At 46.4% G+C, this 20,692-nt stretch overlaps 1 protein-coding gene across 1 annotated transcript in view; it reads right to left on the bottom strand.

The window, feature by feature from the left end:
- Nucleotides 1-20,692, bottom strand: part of Fto (FTO alpha-ketoglutarate dependent dioxygenase) — a 332,887-nt gene that overhangs the window by 135,029 nt on the left and 177,166 nt on the right. The window contains exon 8 of the mRNA XM_050143937.1: nucleotides 8,065-8,189. Within this exon, the coding sequence (XP_049999894.1) occupies nucleotides 8,065-8,189 (125 nt within the window). The remainder of the gene's footprint in view (nucleotides 1-8,064; nucleotides 8,190-20,692) is intronic.

Below are 20,692 nucleotides of genomic sequence, written 5' to 3'. Positions count from 1 at the left end.
GGACACTGGCAAAGGAGAGGGCAGTTTGAAAGACAGGCGGAGTTCATTTTTCACTTTGCTCTTTCGACTTATCTTAGTCACTGTTCTATTGCTGGGAGAAGACACCATGACCAAGGCAACTTATTAGAGAGAGCATTTAACTGGGGGCTTGCTTCAAGTTTCAGAGGCTTAGTCCATGACCAACATGGCTGGAAGATTTAAGCAACAGGCAGGTAGGCATGGTGCTGGAGCAATAGCTTAGAGCTGACATTTGGTCAGAAGGAGGCAGAGAGAAAAACTGGGCCGGGCATGGGCTTTTGAAACCTCCGAGTCTACCACCAGTGACACACCTTCTCCAACAAGGCCACAACTCCTAACCCTTCCTAAACAACCTACCTACTCAAAATGAGCCATTCAAACACATGAAGCTATGGGGGCCATTCTCCTTCAGACTACAGATGGCAACGTGATGAAGGTTTACAGAGTGCTTGTCCTTGGTGCTTCACAAACACTCAAGGCAGCCCTGCGCAACTGGGCCACCATTATCCGTCTAGCAATTACAAAAGGGAAAACTGAGGTTCAGAGGGACTTAAGCAACTTGTTTAGTTACAGTCTTCAATTGTTCCCTAGAGTTATGGAGGTGCAGCCAAGATTCAAACCCAGACACTATGGCTCATAATCTACACAGACAACCACTATAATTTATTAATATAATCTTTTCTAGGAAAATAAAACTACTTTGTTCCACATTCAGAATTGAGAACGAGGAATCTCTTGAGAGAAGATGGCAAATATTCTATCCAAGGACTCACATCATACGTGGTTTTCTTTTCCCCCTGTCTTATTCTCAAGGACAGGCAGTTCTCCTACCCACCAGAGGCCAACTCATTCCAGATGAGAAAGGGTAATCCTCACAGAGACCGACTTCCTGTGACTCATTTGAGAACACCTAAGCAAGCTTGCATCTTCCTTTCCTGGGACTTGAGTTCCCATTAAAATCATGACCCAGTTTCTTTCTATTTATTGTTCCATATTACATAAGCCGTTTCTCCTAATCAACTGTTACTCATCAGTATTGCCCCAGGGCCAAGGATAGTACCTAGTACTAGCTAGCAACTCAACAGATATTTGTAGAGCCAACATGTGACTGACATCAACAACAGCGATAATAACAACCATTGATAAAGGAGGGCGCATTGTCAGCCATAATCCCAAACGCCTATGGCACAGGTGTGGCTTTTCAAGTTCTCTCTTAAGGGGATTTCCCAATACAACACTTGGAATGAATGTAAGCCTTTCTTAAAGTGAAGGCTTTACAAGTGGCAAATGTCTGGGAAAGTAACTTGGAGCCAGGGAGCAGGCAATCAAAGAGGCCATTAATGTGGAATCACTAGGCTGGGGCTCCTGGAGATATCAGTGTTCTGTGGGGACCTGACAGACTTGACCCTTTACAACTACAAAGGCAAGAGTTATCACAAGTGACCATTTATGAGGAAGATCAGACAGGACAACTTGCTATCTTTAACCCGAATGGGATAGCTCTGGTTCAATTCTGTTGAGTGCCCTTCACACAACCCTATACATTTTACAGACACCCTATGCAAGCTTCCCCTGGGGAAATGGTGCCTGCCACCCCCTACCACACACCCCCACCCCCACCCTAGAAGAGAAACCCCACAAGAGAGGACTAGTCTTTAGTCATGTTCACTGCTGTGCTTCCAAAGCCTGGAGCAGGGCTTGGGAAACAGCAGGCCCCCAGGAAACACTTGCTGGATAAATCAATGTGTGAATCAGTATTTCCTCACAAAAGCTAAGAAGCAGTGCCCCAAAGAACAGCTAACAATGAGTCACAATCAGTAACTGGGCAGAGTTCCAGCTCACCAGCCCACATGTGGACTTTACAAATAAGATGTGTAGAAGTCAACCGGCTTCTGTCCCCATAAAACTGCTCAAGTAATGACAGCGACAATGGCAATAACCGTAACAGCACTGCCCACCTTAAGATAAGCTGCTGTATCTCGGACAAACAGTAACCCAGCTCTTCATTCACCCAGTCCTTGCTCTACATTCGTATATAGTTTCAATCCCTACACATTTATAGAGGGTTTTACGGAGTTATCAGGTTTTATAGAGTGATCTGGTTCAGAGACACAAAGGACATTCTGTAGCTAAGGGTGGCAGTAGGCAGAGACTGCAGTTACTAAAGAAGAAGGGCAGATGCATTAAAGAAGAAGAAGAAAGAAAAAAATCAATGGTGATTGGTAGGCCAGTGTGCCCCCATCCCCCGTGTCTCCACATGCCACCCAGACAGCACCCACAGACTCATCTATGGCAAAGGACAGTGACGTACACACGCAGACTAAACTCCTAGTGCCCAACTAACTAACTGCCCAAAGAATCAGCCACTCTGGAGCATGAAGGACAGTATCAGACATTGTCAGAGGATATAGTCACAATTTACCTCAGCAGGTAACTGTCTCGGCCTCCCAGGGCACCCTGGGGCTAGTGACTACACACATTGTTACCATAACTGCACAATGAGTTGTGGCTTGTGGCTCGGACGGGACGTCACCAAGGCTCAGGACACCAGCAGGAACAGCTGGAATACAGAACTCAGAACACCTGCAGCATGTATCAGTCTCTTCCATTGTAGGAGCCACGTCAATCTCAGCCTGGCCCTCCTGGACTGAACCCAAACCTTATTCAGAGGCATGACCTTTGGAGACGACCTTAGGGCCTGACCCAAACCTCCCAATGCACCATCTTCTCACCCAAGTCGACTTCTCTTTGACCCAGGGCAGGGAATTAGGAATGGCTGGCTCAAGAACGAGACCATGGTTTTTTACTTGGTGCTAGCAAAGTACCTTGGTGTTTTCTCCTCCAACTAGACTGTGTCCAAAGCTTTATGTTCAAGATCCCGCCTCCTTCCGGCTGTGAGTGTTCCACCCTTGGTAAGGTCATAGAAGTAACTACTATTCATTTCTAATATTAGGATTCTCTCCTCCTCTCTAGGTTCAAGGTTCCAGTTCAGCGAGGTTAAGGAAACACCAAAAGAAACACAAAGTACCTAGAAACACAGGCATGGGCTGGAGAAGTAAGTACTTCCTTTAGTCAGTTGGCGTGCCAGGTGCCTTGGCAGATGCCAGGCACACATCATGAACAGTGTCGAGCCCCCTCGCTGGGATGGAGCATGATGACAATGGAAGAGACTATTAACTGCTACAACAATCCCAGCTGCTCTAGGGGAGCAAGCCAACAAATACTGTTTAACCTATGGTAGAGAGACAGGTATAAACGCCGAATCAAGTCAACAGAGGAGAGATAGCACTCAGTAGCTGTGTGTGTGTGTGTGTGTGTACACATGTGTGTGCATGAGCATGTTATGGGAGGCTGAATTCAGGGCCTTGCACATATTAAAAATACCTACTACTAAACTACATTCCCAGACCCATGCTATGCCTTTTTGTAACCTACCAGAATATGCACATGAATATTCAGAGGTGTATTATTTATAATAGTTCCAAATGTAAACGACCAGATGCCCAACAGCTGATAACTAGGCAAATAAAATATGGCATATTCAAATAATGAAGTATTAGTCAACACCAAAGAGAATGAATGTTATGACAGGGATGAACCCTGAAATTCTACTAAACGGGAGGGGCCAAACTCGTGTCTATTGATAAAATTGTTCATAACAGGCAAATCTTTAGACACAGAAAGTAAACTGGTGGTTGCCAGTGGTTGTGGGGAAAGGAGAAATCTACAGTGGCTATTACCAGATAGCAGGGCTTTGTTTTGGGTAGCGAGTTCGCGGCGACTAGACGGTGTGATGACTGCAGTCTCGAGCAGACACTTCAAAAGTCACTCACCGTGTACTTCACCATGCTGACTTTTAGAGCACACGGCATCTGGTTCTCTTCGGATTACATCTCAGGGCTTAAAACCCTAATGGCCTTGCTTTGCTCTTATTGTGCTTGCTCCTCAGACAGCAACAATATGGCAGGGCCTGCCAGTGAGCAGTGCCGCTCACTCTCAAGTGTCAGTCAGATCCTTCCCTGCTGCCCCTCCCTCCCTAATACACAGTCACGTCAAAGCCGGAAATATGCTGGCTTTGGGTAATGTTCAGAAGCTTTTTGTTTCTATTTTCAATATAATTACCGTCTAGGCAAGGCTTCTATTATGCAGACAATATAGCTCAAAGTCGGAGCCCTCAATGCCATAGAATGGCAGTCTTTTAAGACCACTATGACGACATAGTTTGTTGAGCAGGCTACACAGCAGCTCCACACTCCTCTTGACAGACTTCCACCATCTCTCAAGACACCCGAGATATCTCACCCCCACACGACGCCCGGAACTGGCTGTAGATCACACCACTGTAGGAGCAGCATTGTGTGCAGTATTTTGTACACAGTTAAGCATACAAAATATACTCATGCTCACTGAATAAAATCATTCTAGTTTCAGAAAGCAGGTAGTCAAGATGCGCCCATGATCTTTGCAGAAATGAACAGAGCTGTGTGGGCCTCAGCATCACCCCTGATGCAGGTGCCGCACATTTGTGGAATGAATCCTGGGGGAGTGAGCTTTACTCACAGGGAAAACAGTGCATCTGCCCCAGAAAAACTGCAAAGTCTTAGCTGGAATCTAGCGCCAAGGAGCCACGTACAGACCAGGGCTGCAACATGCGTAAGGGCCGTATGCTGAAACGGACACCTTCTTTTGTTTTGTTTTGTAAAGCACTTTTGTTAACTCCATCACTGAAACTGAGCAAGCAAACGCGCAGAAAGAAAACGTTTGCTAGTCATTCTGACGTGTTCAAGGCAAAGGGGGCCTCTCTGACTCCCGAAGCCGAACACGAGTAACCATGCCATCAATGCCCCAGCACTCTCGGGACCCTAGGTGATGCTCTGAGGACGCAACATAGAATAAACAAAGGCGCTGGCTTTTAGGTTTTTATCTAGGAAAACAAATCAGGCATGGACACTGAACTATACCTTTTCTGTGGTGGACTTTTCAAATGATAATTCCTTCCACTGTCACCATTAAATCTTAATCCACTCCAGCTCCTTGCATGGGTCATTGAGTCTATATGTACTGCTGTTATTTTCAAATGTTTCCCCTTGGTAGGGAAAGAGGGGGAGAAAAGATGCTGAGAGCCAGATGGGCCTCTTCACAGTTCATTTATCAAACCTAATACGCTGGGCTCCACCCTCCTCTCTCTCACTATTGCAGTTAAACTTCCATATAATTTGGTAATCATTTTCATTATCAGACAGTGACCCAAAGCAGCCGATCCTGGGATACTCAGTCCTTGCAGCTGCTCTTTTTCTGCCTGCTCCTACAGTAGACCCTAAGAGCTTCAGATTTTATTAGCTGCAGACTGACCTCTGGGCTGCGGAGGTCAAGAAGGGGTCAGATCAGAGGGCTTGCCCAGTTCTTTAAAAGCTATAACAAGCTGTCCATCAGGCGGAGTGGACTGTATAAACAAAGGCAAATCTTCAGAAACTCGGTACCACTTCTGTTAACACTTAGCCGGCATTCACACGGGGCTCCTGATGTTGGATCATTCAGCTCTGGGGAGGTGAAGCGACAGCCCTAATAAGCCTGTTTGGAGAGGGCTGTTTCTAAGATTATCGAGTTTGGGGAAGGGAAGCCAGCAGCGCTCAGATGTGCCTCTGGAATCACGGGCTTGTGTGACACTGTGACAAACTCAGTTACCCCAAGTACTGCAGAACTGACACTTTCCTCAAGGAGCTAAATCACAGGGAACATATGCTTTTGGTTTCAGGCATGCGGAGTCCCAGACAATGGCTCCACTCCTGGCCTGAGAGAAGGACACATATTTTATGACCAAGTTACAAGCGTCACTGAAAATGTTCTCTGGAGACCATGACGGCAGATGAACCTGCTTGAGAAAGGGCTTATGATGGCACACTGTCACGGAAGCCGTGCCCGCGGGAGTCAGGCCGACCAAAGGTTCTTGAGGCTGCACAGCTCAGTGAGTATTAAAAGTTAAGCGGAGTCATCTGGATGCGACTTTCTGAAGAAAGAAAATTCTAGTATCTAGTCTAACTGGTCCCTGGGTAGCTCAGACGAAGGTGAAATATGTAACCTACCGTTTGGTCTCTGGTGAGTGCTAACTATTTTCTGCTAAAGCACAGTGGTTTTACTTTGTTTTTGTTGTTGTTTTCTTCATGTACTTCCAAAGCACACAATAAGCCCATCTTTAAAGCCCAGGCAGCAAGGAAGAAAGGCACTTCCCGGGATGCTTTATAACTTTTACCACCACCCGCTGGACGACCACGCAAGGCCTGGCCTGTGCCAGACGCCGGGCAGTGCTTTGATGAGGAAGGAGAGGGATATGGTGACCGTCTGTTTATCCGGCTCATATGGATGAGGCTTTGAGATAGGGCACCGGGATGGGAAACATCAAATGGGGGCACAGAAGGGTGGGGGAGGAATACGGTTATTTAATACTCCGAGGACACTTTGCCTTGGGAGCTCTCAGGACATCGGCCTCTTGAAATTTTCTTTCAGGTGTTTGGTTTTAAGAGGGTCTGCACAGTGTCAGCTGCTAAGCCCCTTCTTCTCTCCGCCTCTGCCACAAAGGAATTGCGAATTTTTGCTTCAGATGCTAGACTACATCAACTTCAACACTGGCTCCAGCCCCTGATTAAACTGTTAGCAGTAAAGGGCCAGAAAGCCAGACTCTTTTTAAACAGGCCATGGCAGCTATGTTGTCCAGTGAGTTGATGTCATAGGAAGTCACTGGTGACAAACTATATGTACCCAACCAAAAGACAGCCATCCCCAGTGAGCGTGCACTCTGGGCTGTGCGGGCTTTGGAGAGAGGTGTGTGGGAGACAGAAGATAAGGGGACACATGCTTCTCTCCTTTCTGAGTTAACAAGCAGCACTAGGGAAGAAGAAAGAACCTGGCAAAAACAAAGCAAGAAACCTTTCTGGAGCCCCAGTGCTGCTAGTCCATTGTTTAATAAGATATAATGCAAATATAATAACGGTAACACAAAAAGTCACAATTTAACTATGGAAAGTTAAACGGCAAATAATTCCTTTGCCACTGCCATTGAAAACTCACTAATTATGACTACCCTGTGAAGAAGGGGCACCACTGAAAACTGTGAGACTCCCCTTAAGACAAGCCTGGATTAGACAGACCACGCAGCCCCCGAGGAAGCAGCTTTCTGATACTCAAGGAAAAGCGACAGCTCAGGCTGCCTTCCTTGGGAAATGCTGCTCGGGACTTCATCCTTTTCAAACACATTTATTTTCAGGATTACAGTTAGTAGTAAAGCTATCAATTGCTGAAAATTCTGCTGTATGAAGTTTTAGAGATTATCATGGCTAATATAAACTATTCTTTGACTCCCAGGCACATAGAATTTCCAGGCATCAAATAGAACCGTGAACGAAACACAGCATCATCCTCTGGTCCCTCTCCCACTTGTGTGCAGAAGCCTCGGTGTTTTTACCGCTATGAACATAGAGGAGAATCCCAACACTTGGAGGAGCCAGCTCTGACCTCTCAGACATCAACTGTTTACAGCAAACTAACAGTAGACTTCCTCTGCCAGCACGTCCGCCGGAATGGATGACTTGCGCAAACCTTCCACCAGTGACAGCGCCACGCACAAAGAAACCAGGCTGAAGCAGAAGGAATCTCCACTCAGCCAGTTTTGAAAATGAGACCAATAAATGCACTGCCTCCAGTCTGTCACTTGCAGTGACGGAGTAAGGCTTGGTGGACCTCCCAGGCATCTGCCTTACTAAATAGCAAAGCCAGTCTTCAGACTGCTGACCAGAAAGGGCACTTGGGCATCGGGCACTTAAGCTACATTATGCTCAAGGTGCAAACCTGCAGGCTAAATGGTACACGTGAAGAGAACTCATACACACATATGGATGTCGGGCATCATTATAACTGATGCGGTGACCACGGGCAGGAAAGCCAACTTTAGCTCAGAATGTCTTCAATATGCTTATTTTCTATAGCCCCACAAATGAGAGGACAAGTCGAGCCAGGTCAGGGACGCAAACCCCATCTCCCGGCAGCACAAACCTGGCGTGCCATTCTTTCCTCAGGTTCTGGCGCAGGGTGAGCGAGACCAGGATGGCAGCCAGAATTTCGTTCCTTTGTTCCACGGGGAGCCCGTCTCTTCTAACTTCACGAAGCACAGCATTTGTCTAGAAGAAATGATCCCCAAAAGAGAAGGAAAAAGTGAAAAATTAATAATAAAAAAAGCCCATAAGCAAATAAGGACAGTAAATCAATGGCTTCTTTATTACAGTTCCCTTGCTAACAAATCAATACGGTAAATGATGGTCAAAAATGGCCAGCATATATTCTGGGTTTAATCAATGTACATGGCACACAGGGCAAACTCCAAAGCGCCATTGCCTAAAGAAACGTGTCCAGACGCCATGCGTTCTCACCCTCATTTTCTCAGCACACCAACGATTTTTTTCCCAGGGAATTGCCCACCATGAGCTATTATTAGAAATGATTTTCATGGACCGGTCACCGTGAGTTGTTTGTTTTGCCTTAAAAACAACAATAAAGGAAAAGCAGGCTCTGACTTGGCCTCTGTTCCCTGCCACCCAGCAGAGGCTTTCTGTGTGGCCCCTCTCATTGGAATGACTACTTTCAATTTCTACCCATTCCAGAGGTTTGGGGTGTTATCACTCATTGCCCATCAACATCTGGCAAAGGAAATAAGTTCATATTAATCAGAAGCAGAGTGTATCTCAATAAACATCTTTAAAATTTGTGAATATTACTAGCATTTATTTACTCGGAAGTATTTTTTTGTTTTGATTTTAGTTATGTGTACTTGTGTGTGTGTGTGTGTGTTTGTGGGTATGTGTATGTGCAAGTAACCCCTTGGAGCAGGAATTATAGGTGGTTGTGCACTGCCTGGTATGGGTTCTGAGAAGCAACTCAGTTCCTCTACAAGAGCTGGATCCTCTCCAAGTGCTGAACGAACTCTAGAGCCCTACATCTATTTACTTTTGGGGTATACGGACCTAGGTGCACGCATGGGGGCTATGACAGTCGGCTCTCCTCTATCATGTGGGGACCAAGAGCCTGACTCAGGCCATCATGGTTGGCAGCAAGCACCTTTACCTGCTGAGCTATGCTGCCAGCCCTGGGAATGTTATTTTAATCTCAAGCCAGTATGACGTCTGTGGGGGATACTATAGCATTCTTTTGTAAACACTAGAGTACCCAAACATAAACGTATATCAAATAGAATACAAGTCACAAATACCTAGACAGTTCCAAAAACGTGATGAAACGAAAGCTGGCTTTCCTCTGAATTTATAAAAACTTTTTTAATAGACTGGCCAAAGTGAAGGTTAGCGAGATTGAAGCATCCTCCTGTATCCCAGCTGCTCAGCTGGTCCTTCCATGTCTGATGCGGATGCAGCTGCTGACGTGCAGGGCACACTCACGATTTGCTTCTCACAGAACTTGAGATTCACCTCTTTGCTCCACTTGAGTGTTCTACAGCATGTACTTACTATCCCCATCATCAGCTTTGAGGAGGGGTACAGGAAGGTTTATTGTTTCTGTTGCCAACACCGACTCCTTTGTCCAGCAACCGCCCCTACAGCCCCTCAGGTAAAGTCCTTTCTCTCACTGCTCATGGCCTTAGAGGACTGTCACATCCCTCTATGGGCACGAGCCAAGTCACTCTGACTCCTTTATCCGGTAGATGAGACTCTTGAGAAGGTGAAGGAGAAAGGAGTGTCTCCAGAGGTCCATCAGGTACCTTAGCTTCCAGCATGCCTTGCCTTGGATGCGCCTTGCTTTTTCTGATCATCCTGTCAGGTCTTTCTCTTCAAATCACCTAGCTGCCCATATCTTTTAAATAAAGCCTTGATTTTTTTTTTAAACTTACCAGAACTTATTTCTGAGTCTTAGACTGGAATCCTGGTCGGCACAGAGGCAGAATGAGAACTCTAACTCATGCCTCTAGGATCTAGACATGCATAATCCTGGGAGATGATGGCAGGGGACACTCAATCATGTTCCACAGAAGTAATGTGTCGGTCCTCCAGCCCACAGAGGAAGCTTACTTTCTCTAGACAGTTCCAGCTTGCAACCCAATATCCGCCAATGACATGCCCCCACTTAGGGCGGACAGACGGTAAGAGTGAGTCAGGCAGAGGTTCCCTGAAGAGAGCATGTAATGGCCACAACGGGGCTCCTGTGAACTCTGTCATCCAGAGACACTGGCTCAAAAGGGCCAGATCAGGAATTTTCAAAACAAACAAACAAACAAACAAATCCATTGGCAGGGGAGTATTAAATGTGAACACTCCTGGCTTTATTCACATTGGAAATTCATAATTTTTTTAATATCACATAGGTAGAATAAGAAAAATGGTGGAGTAAACAGAACTCAGGCAGCTGCTGGCCTGTGACTTTTAATCTAAAAAGTCTTATTTCAGAGTGTCTTAGTCACCACAGTTCTGTCCCTTGCCTAGGATACTCTATATCACACAGTTAAAGTTGAAAGTGGCTGCAAAATGTCATCTAGACACTACCAGGCCCGTGTGTACAGGCTACTTCACCAAAACAAAGGACAAGGGACACATCCAGCAGGCTCCATATGTGGTGAGAATAATCTGCAAAGTGTCTTCAGTGTGCTGTCCCCTCTACCACCATTTCAACTGTATCCAGAGGCTCTTGTTTTCCATACATGGGAAGAGCGTCTAGGAGGGGGAAGAGGAAGAGTGTACAAGGAAGTTTCGCAGAAGCAGAGGGAACTGTCCCGGTTACCACCGTTTTCCATTAACCACCTAATTACTTGATATTTGTCAGAATGATAAACAAGAAACAAGCACGGAAAATAAGCATTGCAAATGAAAAGAACAAGGGATGACTCTTAAGAAATCACTATTACATACATGATAAGCTCATAAAACCGGTAAACTGGGAGGACTATATGATTCGGGAGGGGGCTCTTCACTGGCAAAAACTAACGTCATGACCTTTGAAAATAACCAGACCCCAGGTTTCAGTTCCCTGGTCTTCAGGTATTCTCTCATCCCCTTACAAGCCACATAACATCTAACAATTTTTTCTTTAAACTAGCCCATATTTAAAAAATAGAAAATATACACAGAAAAATGGAGAAACCAGTGGTGTTCTTCATAAATGAGATGAAAACCATAACGATAGTAAAGGCAAGTTATCTGCCTTGCCCTCCTCCAGGTGGGTCATTGCCAGGGTTCCCAGATGGTAGCACACTCTTTCTGCATCATAAAGGAAGGCATCAGAGGTCTTGGAGGATGCAAAAGCCCAATCACAGCAAGAAAGAAGATCTCAACAGTGGTGGTGAATTAAAGCCCCGTCACACTTAGACTCCTTTCAATAACGTCTGAGAGGATAATGGCAGATAAGAATGAACTGAACATATTCTCAAGAGGACCGGAGGCTCAATCTGGGTCATCTCCCGATGGCAAGGCCCTTCTCTCTCTGCATACAGAACCTGCCGTCCTGATTATTAGTGTTCGGTTCCATCTCAAACTCAGTTCTTCTATCACGTGCAAAGCTGTGCTAGTTCAACAAAAGGGTGTCAGAAAGTATTGGCTACTTGATATTTAATGTAGCCGGGCGGTGGTGGCGCACGCCTTTAATCCCAGCACTCGGGAGGCAGAGGCAGGCGGATCTCTGTGAGTTTGAGGCCAGCCTGGTCTACAAGAGCTAGTTCCAGGACAGGCTCCAAAGCTACAGAGGGTTTCTGTCTCGAAAAGAAAATTGTACAACTATCTGGCAATCATGACCAGAATTCTCCAGTGTGTCAGGAACACAAAGACATCCCTCTGTACATTCCGAGTACAAAGCCTCTTCTTCCAGAATAGCCTTCACTTTGGCGACAGCCCTGATTGGCCCTGGCCTTCACCCATCAGATAGGCTTTAGGCCAACCCTTGGCATGTCTCCTAGGTGAATCTTCTTCCTGAGACCATCAGCTGTTGCCATCCTGAGGTCATAACCTTCATTCTCTGTCTCCTTTGCCTGCTCTCTGTAGAAAGAGCTTTAGGGGCCCCTGTAGACTCAAGGCACCTACACATCCACCCTCTGCACTGACTTCTGCCTCATGCGGCCAACAACCGGCTATCTTTTCTTAAACATGACACCTCAAACACGGTACCATGGCCTCCAGCTGCCCACATCTGAGCCACCTTGGCCCTCCTCTCTCATCTCCTCACCAATCCTACCGTGGAAGGAGTGGCACCATTTCAGAGGAATGACACGGACTCCATCCCTGGAGTCATCTGGTCTCCCCAAGCCCTGTACACCCCTTCACTCCAGCACTCCATCCTGACGCCTCTCTTACACCTGCCTCTTCCTGCCCCTCAGTTCAGACCTCTCACCTGCTTCACATGACGGACGCCACACTGCCACCAACCTTACCCATCTGTGAATGCTCTCACTTCAAAAGAAAGCATACTGGGGACTTGGGATGTAGTGCAGTGGCAGAACACTTGCCAACAGGCACAAGTCCCTGGGGAGGGGGAGGCCTGTAGGAGGGCAGGAGGGAGGAATAGAGGAAGGGAAGGGAAGGGAAGGGAAGGGAAGGGAAGGGAAGGGAAGGGAAGGGAAGGGAAGGGAAGGGAAGGGAAGGGAAGGGAAGGGAAGGGAAGGGAGAGGGTCATTTTTCACAATGCAAATCTGAACAAGTTACTTGCTTTCCTATAATTCAGCTTCACCTTGGTGGTGGGTTGTGAGTTTTCTGCATGAAGTCCAGTGCTCCATGAAGCAGAGTAATCTTAGAGATGAGGGCCTCTGGCTGCCAAAGCCCAACATAACCAAGGTATTTCTGCTTATGCATTTTTAGTTGCTAAAATTCAGAAGGTTTAAAACAACAGATACATTTCTAAAAAGCTCAAATACCTAAGTAATGCAAAACTCAAACAAAATTAAAACAAAGGAAACCTTGGTATCGTGGTATGCATCCTGGTGGTTTCGCCGGTTTTATCTCTTGCCATCTTCTACTCCATATAAACTGCTAGGCACCTGAAAGCACCTGCAAATGCACTCCCTGGGACCCTACTTAGTCTTCAAGACACATCTCAGACCTCATCTCCTTAGCAAAAGCTTGCATGGCCCAAGCTCAGCTGGTCTGGCCACTGTTGAGCATGTCCTAAACCACACCTCAGTCCACTGCATGTCTTCAGTCACCTCCATGTTTCCTCCCCCACAGAACAGCTCTCTACCAACAGACAGGGTCTCTGTCCATTTCCAAGGCTCCTGGGAGAGCAGCCTGCCATGGCGGTCGGCTCCTGAGGGACGCCTCTGAATGAAGTCCAATGATAGGCTGCCGAGCACCTCGTTTTTAAGGCAACTGGTTGCCTAGATAGACGTCAAAGGAGTATTTTGATTCAAAGTGCTCCTAAAGACACAGCTAAGAAAGAGCTTGTAAAAATCTACTCTAAAGTGATATAATTAAGAAGAACAAGCATATACATCAAAGGCAATTCTCATTTGGGTGGACTGGCTACAGTACCGTTTCACTGTAGAACCATCGCATTTGATCTGTGTATACGCTCAGTAATAAGTCATTCTAACAGAGAAAACACCTAGGAGTCTAGAGACACCAGGGACACTAAGAATCCCACAAAGCCTTCAGTGTCTTCTCCTTTAAATCTACATGCACAAAATCAATGGAAAAAAGAAAATCCGTAACAGGGAGGGACAAAAGGAGGGAGGAAGGGAAGGGAGGGAGAGAAAAAAGGAGGCAGGAAGGAAAGAAGGGAGGGGAAAAAAGAGGGAGGGAGGGAAAGGGAGACCCTAAGGAATCTTGAATTTTAGGCTTACATTTCACATTCTTCTTCGAAAAGAATTTCTTAATTCTGGATTTATTAAGTTAGGACAAAACAACTCATTTTTGTTGAGCACATAACCATATTAAGTAGCTTTTAACATGTCTAATGATGTGCATATGAACACACAGGCCAAAGTGTAGCATTTGGTACACACAGGGAAATGGAAAGGCAGTCCACAGGCGGGGCCGATAAGGCCTCTGCTTAGCTTATTTACACTGGGCATTCTTGCAGTTTCAAAATACCAACACCACGATCCCAGCGTCACAAGATCTCTCTACTTCCCCAGCTCCCTTCTTTACCACCAAAGAACTAACAGTGTCATCTCGTGGAACACAGCCCCCCTAACACTGCACACACAGCGGTCTGTTAGGATTGTGTTGTGTTCCCCCCCCCCCCCCCGACTCACAAATTACAAAGTTATGCTCCAAGTCATACTGCGGGCTAAGGTTGAACCTGTGAAGAAACTTGGCTTCAGATGTTATCAGTGAGGAAGGCTGTTCCCCCACATCAACACTGTCAAAAGCCCAACCCGCCTCCCCTCTTCAAAAGTCCAGGGCTCCTTTTTCCTTTCCTCTTTTCTTCCATGCCTCCCCCTTTAAGAAGAAAGGTTCTGAACCCACTGAGATAGCCTTAGTCCCATCAAAGAGAGGTCGACCGCAGGTCTTCCTTCATTTACTGATTGTCAGCTCGAGATGGCTCTTTTGTGTGGCCTCCGAAGCTCAACGCTGAGTGATGCCTTCACATTTTCTGAACTGGACGGGCACCACCAAAGATTTCCACTGCTCTTGGATCTGCAGCTCAGCAGAACAAATAAACATTCCCCTCAGCCCTGTTGCCTCCTTTATCTCCCTCTCTGGAAGCAAGAGATTTTGGGGGTGCCAATGTTTACACAATGTTAAAACTTTCTTTCCCCTGTTTCCTGAATTTGAGAAAACACATCCTGGTTGACCTCAGCTAAGAGATAACACCGAGCCTCCACTGGGTACCACCTCTACTGGACTACGGGAGGAGGCTGTCTTTGGTCCCCTCCCCTCTCCTCCAGAATCTACTGACAAGGCAAGAGGGAGATAAACCCACTGTCCTGGGGTGGGAGGACTCAAAGGGAGATGTCTTAAGAGGCGGCCGGCCGACAATGGAGCCTTTCATTCCCACCGACAGGCAGGCTTGGTTCAGTGTCTCTCAAAGACTTGTTTCATTTGAATGGAAGAGTTCACCAAATGTGTCCATCACAATGTTCTCTCTAAGGCATCTGTGGGTTAGGGTGTGGGCAAATTGAGGAGACTAGAGGAAGATGTCTGAGGAGAAAAACCTGTGGAGAAATGAGTCTTTAATGAGTGCCCTCATTTCCCCAGGTGTGTAAGTGATAACACGCTATTCCTGAGGCTATTAATACGCAGTCCGACCGTCTGCACACAGTGGTCAGCACACTGTGGCACGCACAGAGAGCTTAGCCAATGTCAGAAATTGTCATATATAAAAAAGATTTCAGAGAAATCACCCAGAAAGGTGGACATGGATACTGATTAAAAAAGGAAAAAGAAAAAGAAATCCTAAAATCCGCTCCATGGCTGCCATGTTGAAGTTCCTGGCAGGAGCCTTGAGGAGGATGGCCTTCATATGTGGTCACCTGGGACAGACACCAGGGCAACGTTTGCAAGCTGGACTTTAGGATGGAGAAAAAGTGGAACAAGGAAAGAAGGGAAGAAAAAAGAAGAGGGAGGAAAGAAAGAAGTGGAGAAAGGAAAGAGGAGAGGAGGGAGGAAATAGAAGAAGAAGAGAGAAGAAAAGAGAAAAAGAAGAGAACACAAAGCAAAACCGTGGACAAGGTGAAGATGAAGAAAGAGAAATGTGTTGTTTATAGAAGCCAGCTGCTTGGGCCTTGGCGCCAGCAGCCCCCATCCTTCTATTTCACGCTGCAACCCCACTGCCCCCACTGGCACAGGTACAACTCAGTGTTGACTTCAGTGCTTCAGAGGGCCCTTGGCCGATTTGGTCCGTGATTAATTGCCAAAGACACGGCTGGCCATATGGAAGAGAGAGAGCATCAAGTAATTCATACTTGTGTGTGTGATCATTTGGCCCTGTATTTTAATGCACAGGAAAGAGCTAGTATAGCGCAGCCCTGGTGTCTTGCCCCCGACAGCCCATTAAGAAACCTCAGAGCACCGAGTCGGAGTTCCACTGCTGGCTTTTCAATAGCAGCCTAATAGAGCGGAGGCCAGGCTTTCTAGCCGGCCTTAAATCTTTCACGTACAGTACATTAACTACCGCCACTGAAACAACGGCTTCTTATGATGAGACGGGGTTTGATTTCTAGGCTCTACGTACTTACATACTCACAGACTGCTTTTTATTTTTTAAACCTTTATGGAGTTTACAAAATCATTGTTCTTCTTTCCGTGTGTTTTCCAAGCAGCCTAAAAGATGGGCCTGTGTCACAAGTCTCCTCTCCATCACTGTTAGCACCGTCCACCTAATAAAGTTGATTCAGAGCGAGGTGAGAGACATGGCTTAATTATTCTCACCAAGACAGTCCTGGAGCCAGGGCAGGGATGACACTAAAAGCAAGAGCAAGCTGCACACACTCCCATGACTTTCCTTCTTCCCGTCATTCCACTCAACATGGGAACGGGTATCAGCTCACCTCCTTATTCTGCTGCTGTGTGCTGACATGCCGCACCAAGCAAGGGAAGAAGGTGCCATGCACAGAGCAAATCTTTTTTTTTTGTTGTTGTTGTGGTTTTATTTTTCCAAGACAGGGTTTCTCTATATAACAGCCCTGTCTGTTGGGCAGCAGTGGCGCATGCCTTTAATCCCAGCACTCAGGAGGCAGAGACGGGCGGATCTCTGTGAGTTCAAGGCCAGCCTGGTCTACAAAGCACTGGGAGCAATTCTACCCCAGCTACACTGGTACACTCTGCAGCCTGTGCGTACATTTCCACAACAATTTCCTTCCAGGGACTTTTTTCAAAGGCGGGCGTTAAAATGTCGATGAACTCAGTGGTTGCTTCCGTCCGTTGAGACATGTGCTGACAGTGATGACTTTGCTGACGCTTTCGGCCAGAAAATACTTACATGGTGTCTTTTGTCTGATGCAGCTGTAGATGCTGTAATCACCCTCATACTGGAAGACACCACAGAGCTTGACTGCAATTGCCTCCACTGCCGGCATGAGCTCCCAACACATTTATAGCTTTAAGTCAAAAGGAGACTACTGCCTCTCCGTGGCCCCTCTCTGCTGGAATGCACTGGTGCTTTCCAGACCAAGTAGCTCAACCAGTAAACAATGTCAGGAAACAACAAGAGCAAGAGGAAAAGAGCCACCAGCATGGAAACGGACTAAAGAACAAGGCCATGAAAATACAAATCAAGATATCCTCACAGACACAAGGAGTCTCACTCACTACTATAAGCCACCTTATTTCATTGAATTTTAGTATGTTCTATAAAGTGTGGTAATAATTCCCTCCTTGTCAACTTTCACCGGCCCTCCTGGGGGGAAAAATGACCAAGAGACGTTTAGTGGCCCAACGAGTAGCACGCCAATTCACAGATCTCTAGCGTGTTGGAACTGCAACAGTATCCCTAATATAGTACAAATAAAAGTGCTATGTCTAATCCATATATATAAGATGTGTGTTTCTAAAATCATACGCATGGAAATAAACCTACCATAGCTGCAGAAGTTTCAATATAGAAAACGAAGGGGTTAATGTACAGCACAGAACATCAAGGGGACCTACAAGTAAGCATGGCCATGCCTATATATTTCCCATCGCGAATACTGGAATGACAGCTGACTTCTTTCCAATTATTGTAGAGGTGTCTGGCCTTGTCGTTTGTCTTTTCACCAAAAGCTACTCACTCCGTAAATAAAAGCAAGAATGCTCACAACCCCGCCACAACACACACGCCCCTAATTTCCAGTCGCCACTTGTAAGAATCTTGCTGCACTAATCTGTTCACGCCGAACTGCTAATGGGGGTGACACAGTGGTTAGCTATATCAAGCACTAAGGAATGGACGCCGATGATGTCTGGCCTAAAGGTGGCTGCGTCGCCCTCCAGTCCCTGGGCAAGTGAAAGTTACCCAAGCTCCCATCAGGTCTGTTCCCGTCTTCCCCAAACATCGGGAGCACAAAGACTGGAGTGGTCTGTCATGCACACTGGATTATATGAAGTGTAAAACATTGGGGGAGAAGGGAGGAGGAGGCTTTTGAAAGGGAACGGGAAAAAGAAATCACACTTGCAAGAGGATCCAGCTGACAGCTCAGTCCCTAACTAGGGAGACAAGTGAATATGTTTAGATGCTCTGTGAATGCAGGCAGAGCGCGGGCCCTTTGTCTGCGGCCCTACAGTGTGTCTTTAACCCAACTGCTGCCTGCATCACTGAACATATGTTTTCTACACAAGAGCTGAGGCAGAAAAGGCTCTTTGTTATAACTCACTCTTTGTAGCTACCCACCCCTCCCCCTTCCACTCACCCATTCTCTCTGTGACATCCAACCCAAAGCCCAGTGGAAATTTTAACGGCTTGACACAGGGAAGCCAGAGGCCTTCCTGCTGCCCTCAGGCCTGGAGAACTGGCCCCACAGTGACACCAAGGGCAAGAGCCACAGTTACCCAATGCATCTTCCTACCAGGCCAAGGGGCATTTGTACGGTATCTCATTTAATGTACTATCTCCGTGTGAGAGGAGTCTCTGGGTTAAATATGGAAACTGAGGTACAGCGATGATGGAAAGTTACTCTGCTAAGCTACAGGAGAATTCAGTTTTAGAGACTTGAAGTTCAAAGTGCTTAGGAATATTCAGCAGACAGAGGTGTTAGGAAATCACTCCCCCTCCATGTACACACAGGCGACAGATGTGTGTGCACGTGTGTATGTATGTGGCACAGGCACGCGCGTGTGCACAAACACATGCGCACACACACATGAATCTGGTCAGCATGGCATTCAAATGCAGGCAAAGCTGGTGAGTGGGTTACTTGACTCAGGGCTGCAGAAGACATGATGGTGGGTGGTAATGCTGCAGATCTCCCTGTCACTGGGACCTCAGTATGGGGAAGAAGGGCAATGGCTCCAGGTGGCAACTGCCTTACATGGCCAAGTTGACCACAGGCAAGTTACTTCTCCTTTCTGGCCTCAGTTTACCTCTCAGTTTGAGAGTAGTTATCGTTCTTTCATTAGGGAGCCGACGAGATTCATCTTGTCCACATCAGGTCCCCAGAGCAACATTACCATGTTCTTCATGGTAATACGTGTTAGCTCTATGGCTTTCAGCCTAAAACTCTGCTATTGTGATTTAGAGAAATAATATGGGTACCGAGTCTTTTCTGTGTTAGCAACATCCCTCGTTCCTATGACCAATGCTTGAATAAAAGCAACTTAAGGAGATAAGATTTCTTTTGGCTTATGGTCTCCGGAGACACAGTCCGTTATGGTGGGGAAGTCAGTGGCAGAAAGATAAAGTGGCTGGTCACATTGCATCCACAGTCAGGAAGCAGAGAGAGACATGCTTGTACCCAGCTAACTTCCTTTGTTCCTTTTAATGTACTGTGGGGCTATAGCTCATGGGGTGACAGCACCCTCACACTCAAGGTGCTTTCCCTCCTCAAATAACCCTCGCAGGAAACACCCTGCTGCTCACCTAGAGGTGTGTCTCCTAGGTGATTCCAAATCCAGTCACGTTAGCAGTGAAGACAAAACCACACCTTATGCTGTTCCCCTGGGCCTCTGCCTCAGTAGTCACAGTGTATATGTATTAGATATACACTAGGGCACCTAGTGGTGCTTAGCACTACATGAGTAGTGATAGTGAAGACACCAGAGGCACCTCACCCAGCAGTCCCATATGCCAGGCACTGCTTATGCGCTCTGTACCAACCAACCCTAGTAAGTCTACAAGAGGAAGGGGTTTACAGTGTTTTCATTTACAGATAAAAAAAAAAAAAGGAGACCCAGAAAGGTTTGTAATTGCCAAGTTTCAATCTATTAGTAAGCAACTGGGCCACATCTAACTCAAGAGGCCAGAGGCCAACATGGGCATCTATTTACTTATATACTGCAAGATGCTTTCAGAACATTATCTTAATTATGGCAATTGTGGTAAGCAATCGTTTATCATACCTTTATAGATGAGATAATGAAGCTTAGCTGGGGAACAATGAGCAATTAGATGTATTAACCCAGGCCCAGTGCACTTTACACTAGGCACCCAGAGCACATCGCAAAGGCCACCTCCCATGTGAGGAACGATAGCTGAATCTCTGCTACACCGTGGATATCAACAGGTCAGACTCCTTAGCCACCAGGAGCGTCTAATCTAGGGGAAATAGCTACACATGCAGGGTGGAGGATGCAGGAGGGTGACATGGGGGCTTAATTAAGCTTTAGAATAGATTTTAATTCATTATTAATGACTCTGCTCTATTAGAATGTCCTCTCAGCTGACTATCCTAACATCAGCAGCATCATAGAACACCAATCGGCTAAGCACTATTCTTCTCATTTTACCATGGCAATAAAAACTAAAACACATACCTGTAAGAACAAAGCCATGGCTTAGATAAAAATCCAGCTACCTTCAACTACCTTATTATTTTTTTTAAGATCCCCAAAGTGAAAACTCTGGCCCACCATAATGAAGTGGCTATTGACAATGTGACTTTGAAAACTCCAGACAATCGAGGGATAGTGCCATGAGCAGTTGCCATATTTGTCCTTGGAAAAGACCCACTCAGCCAAATGCAGTCCCCGTCTATTAGCAGCACTGTCTATGGAGACCTGGAGGTGTCTCCCACAGACTCACAGAGACAGACAGGCACACACGCTCACACGGTTTTGTGATA

The sequence above is a fragment of the Alexandromys fortis genome, unplaced genomic scaffold, assembly GCF_014885135.2.
Source record: "Alexandromys fortis isolate MF-2015 unplaced genomic scaffold, M_Fortis_MF-2015_v1.1 scaffold_1, whole genome shotgun sequence".
Taxonomy (NCBI): Eukaryota; Metazoa; Chordata; class Mammalia; order Rodentia; family Cricetidae; genus Alexandromys; species Alexandromys fortis.
This window is presented reverse-complemented; position numbering and strand designations above follow the sequence as displayed.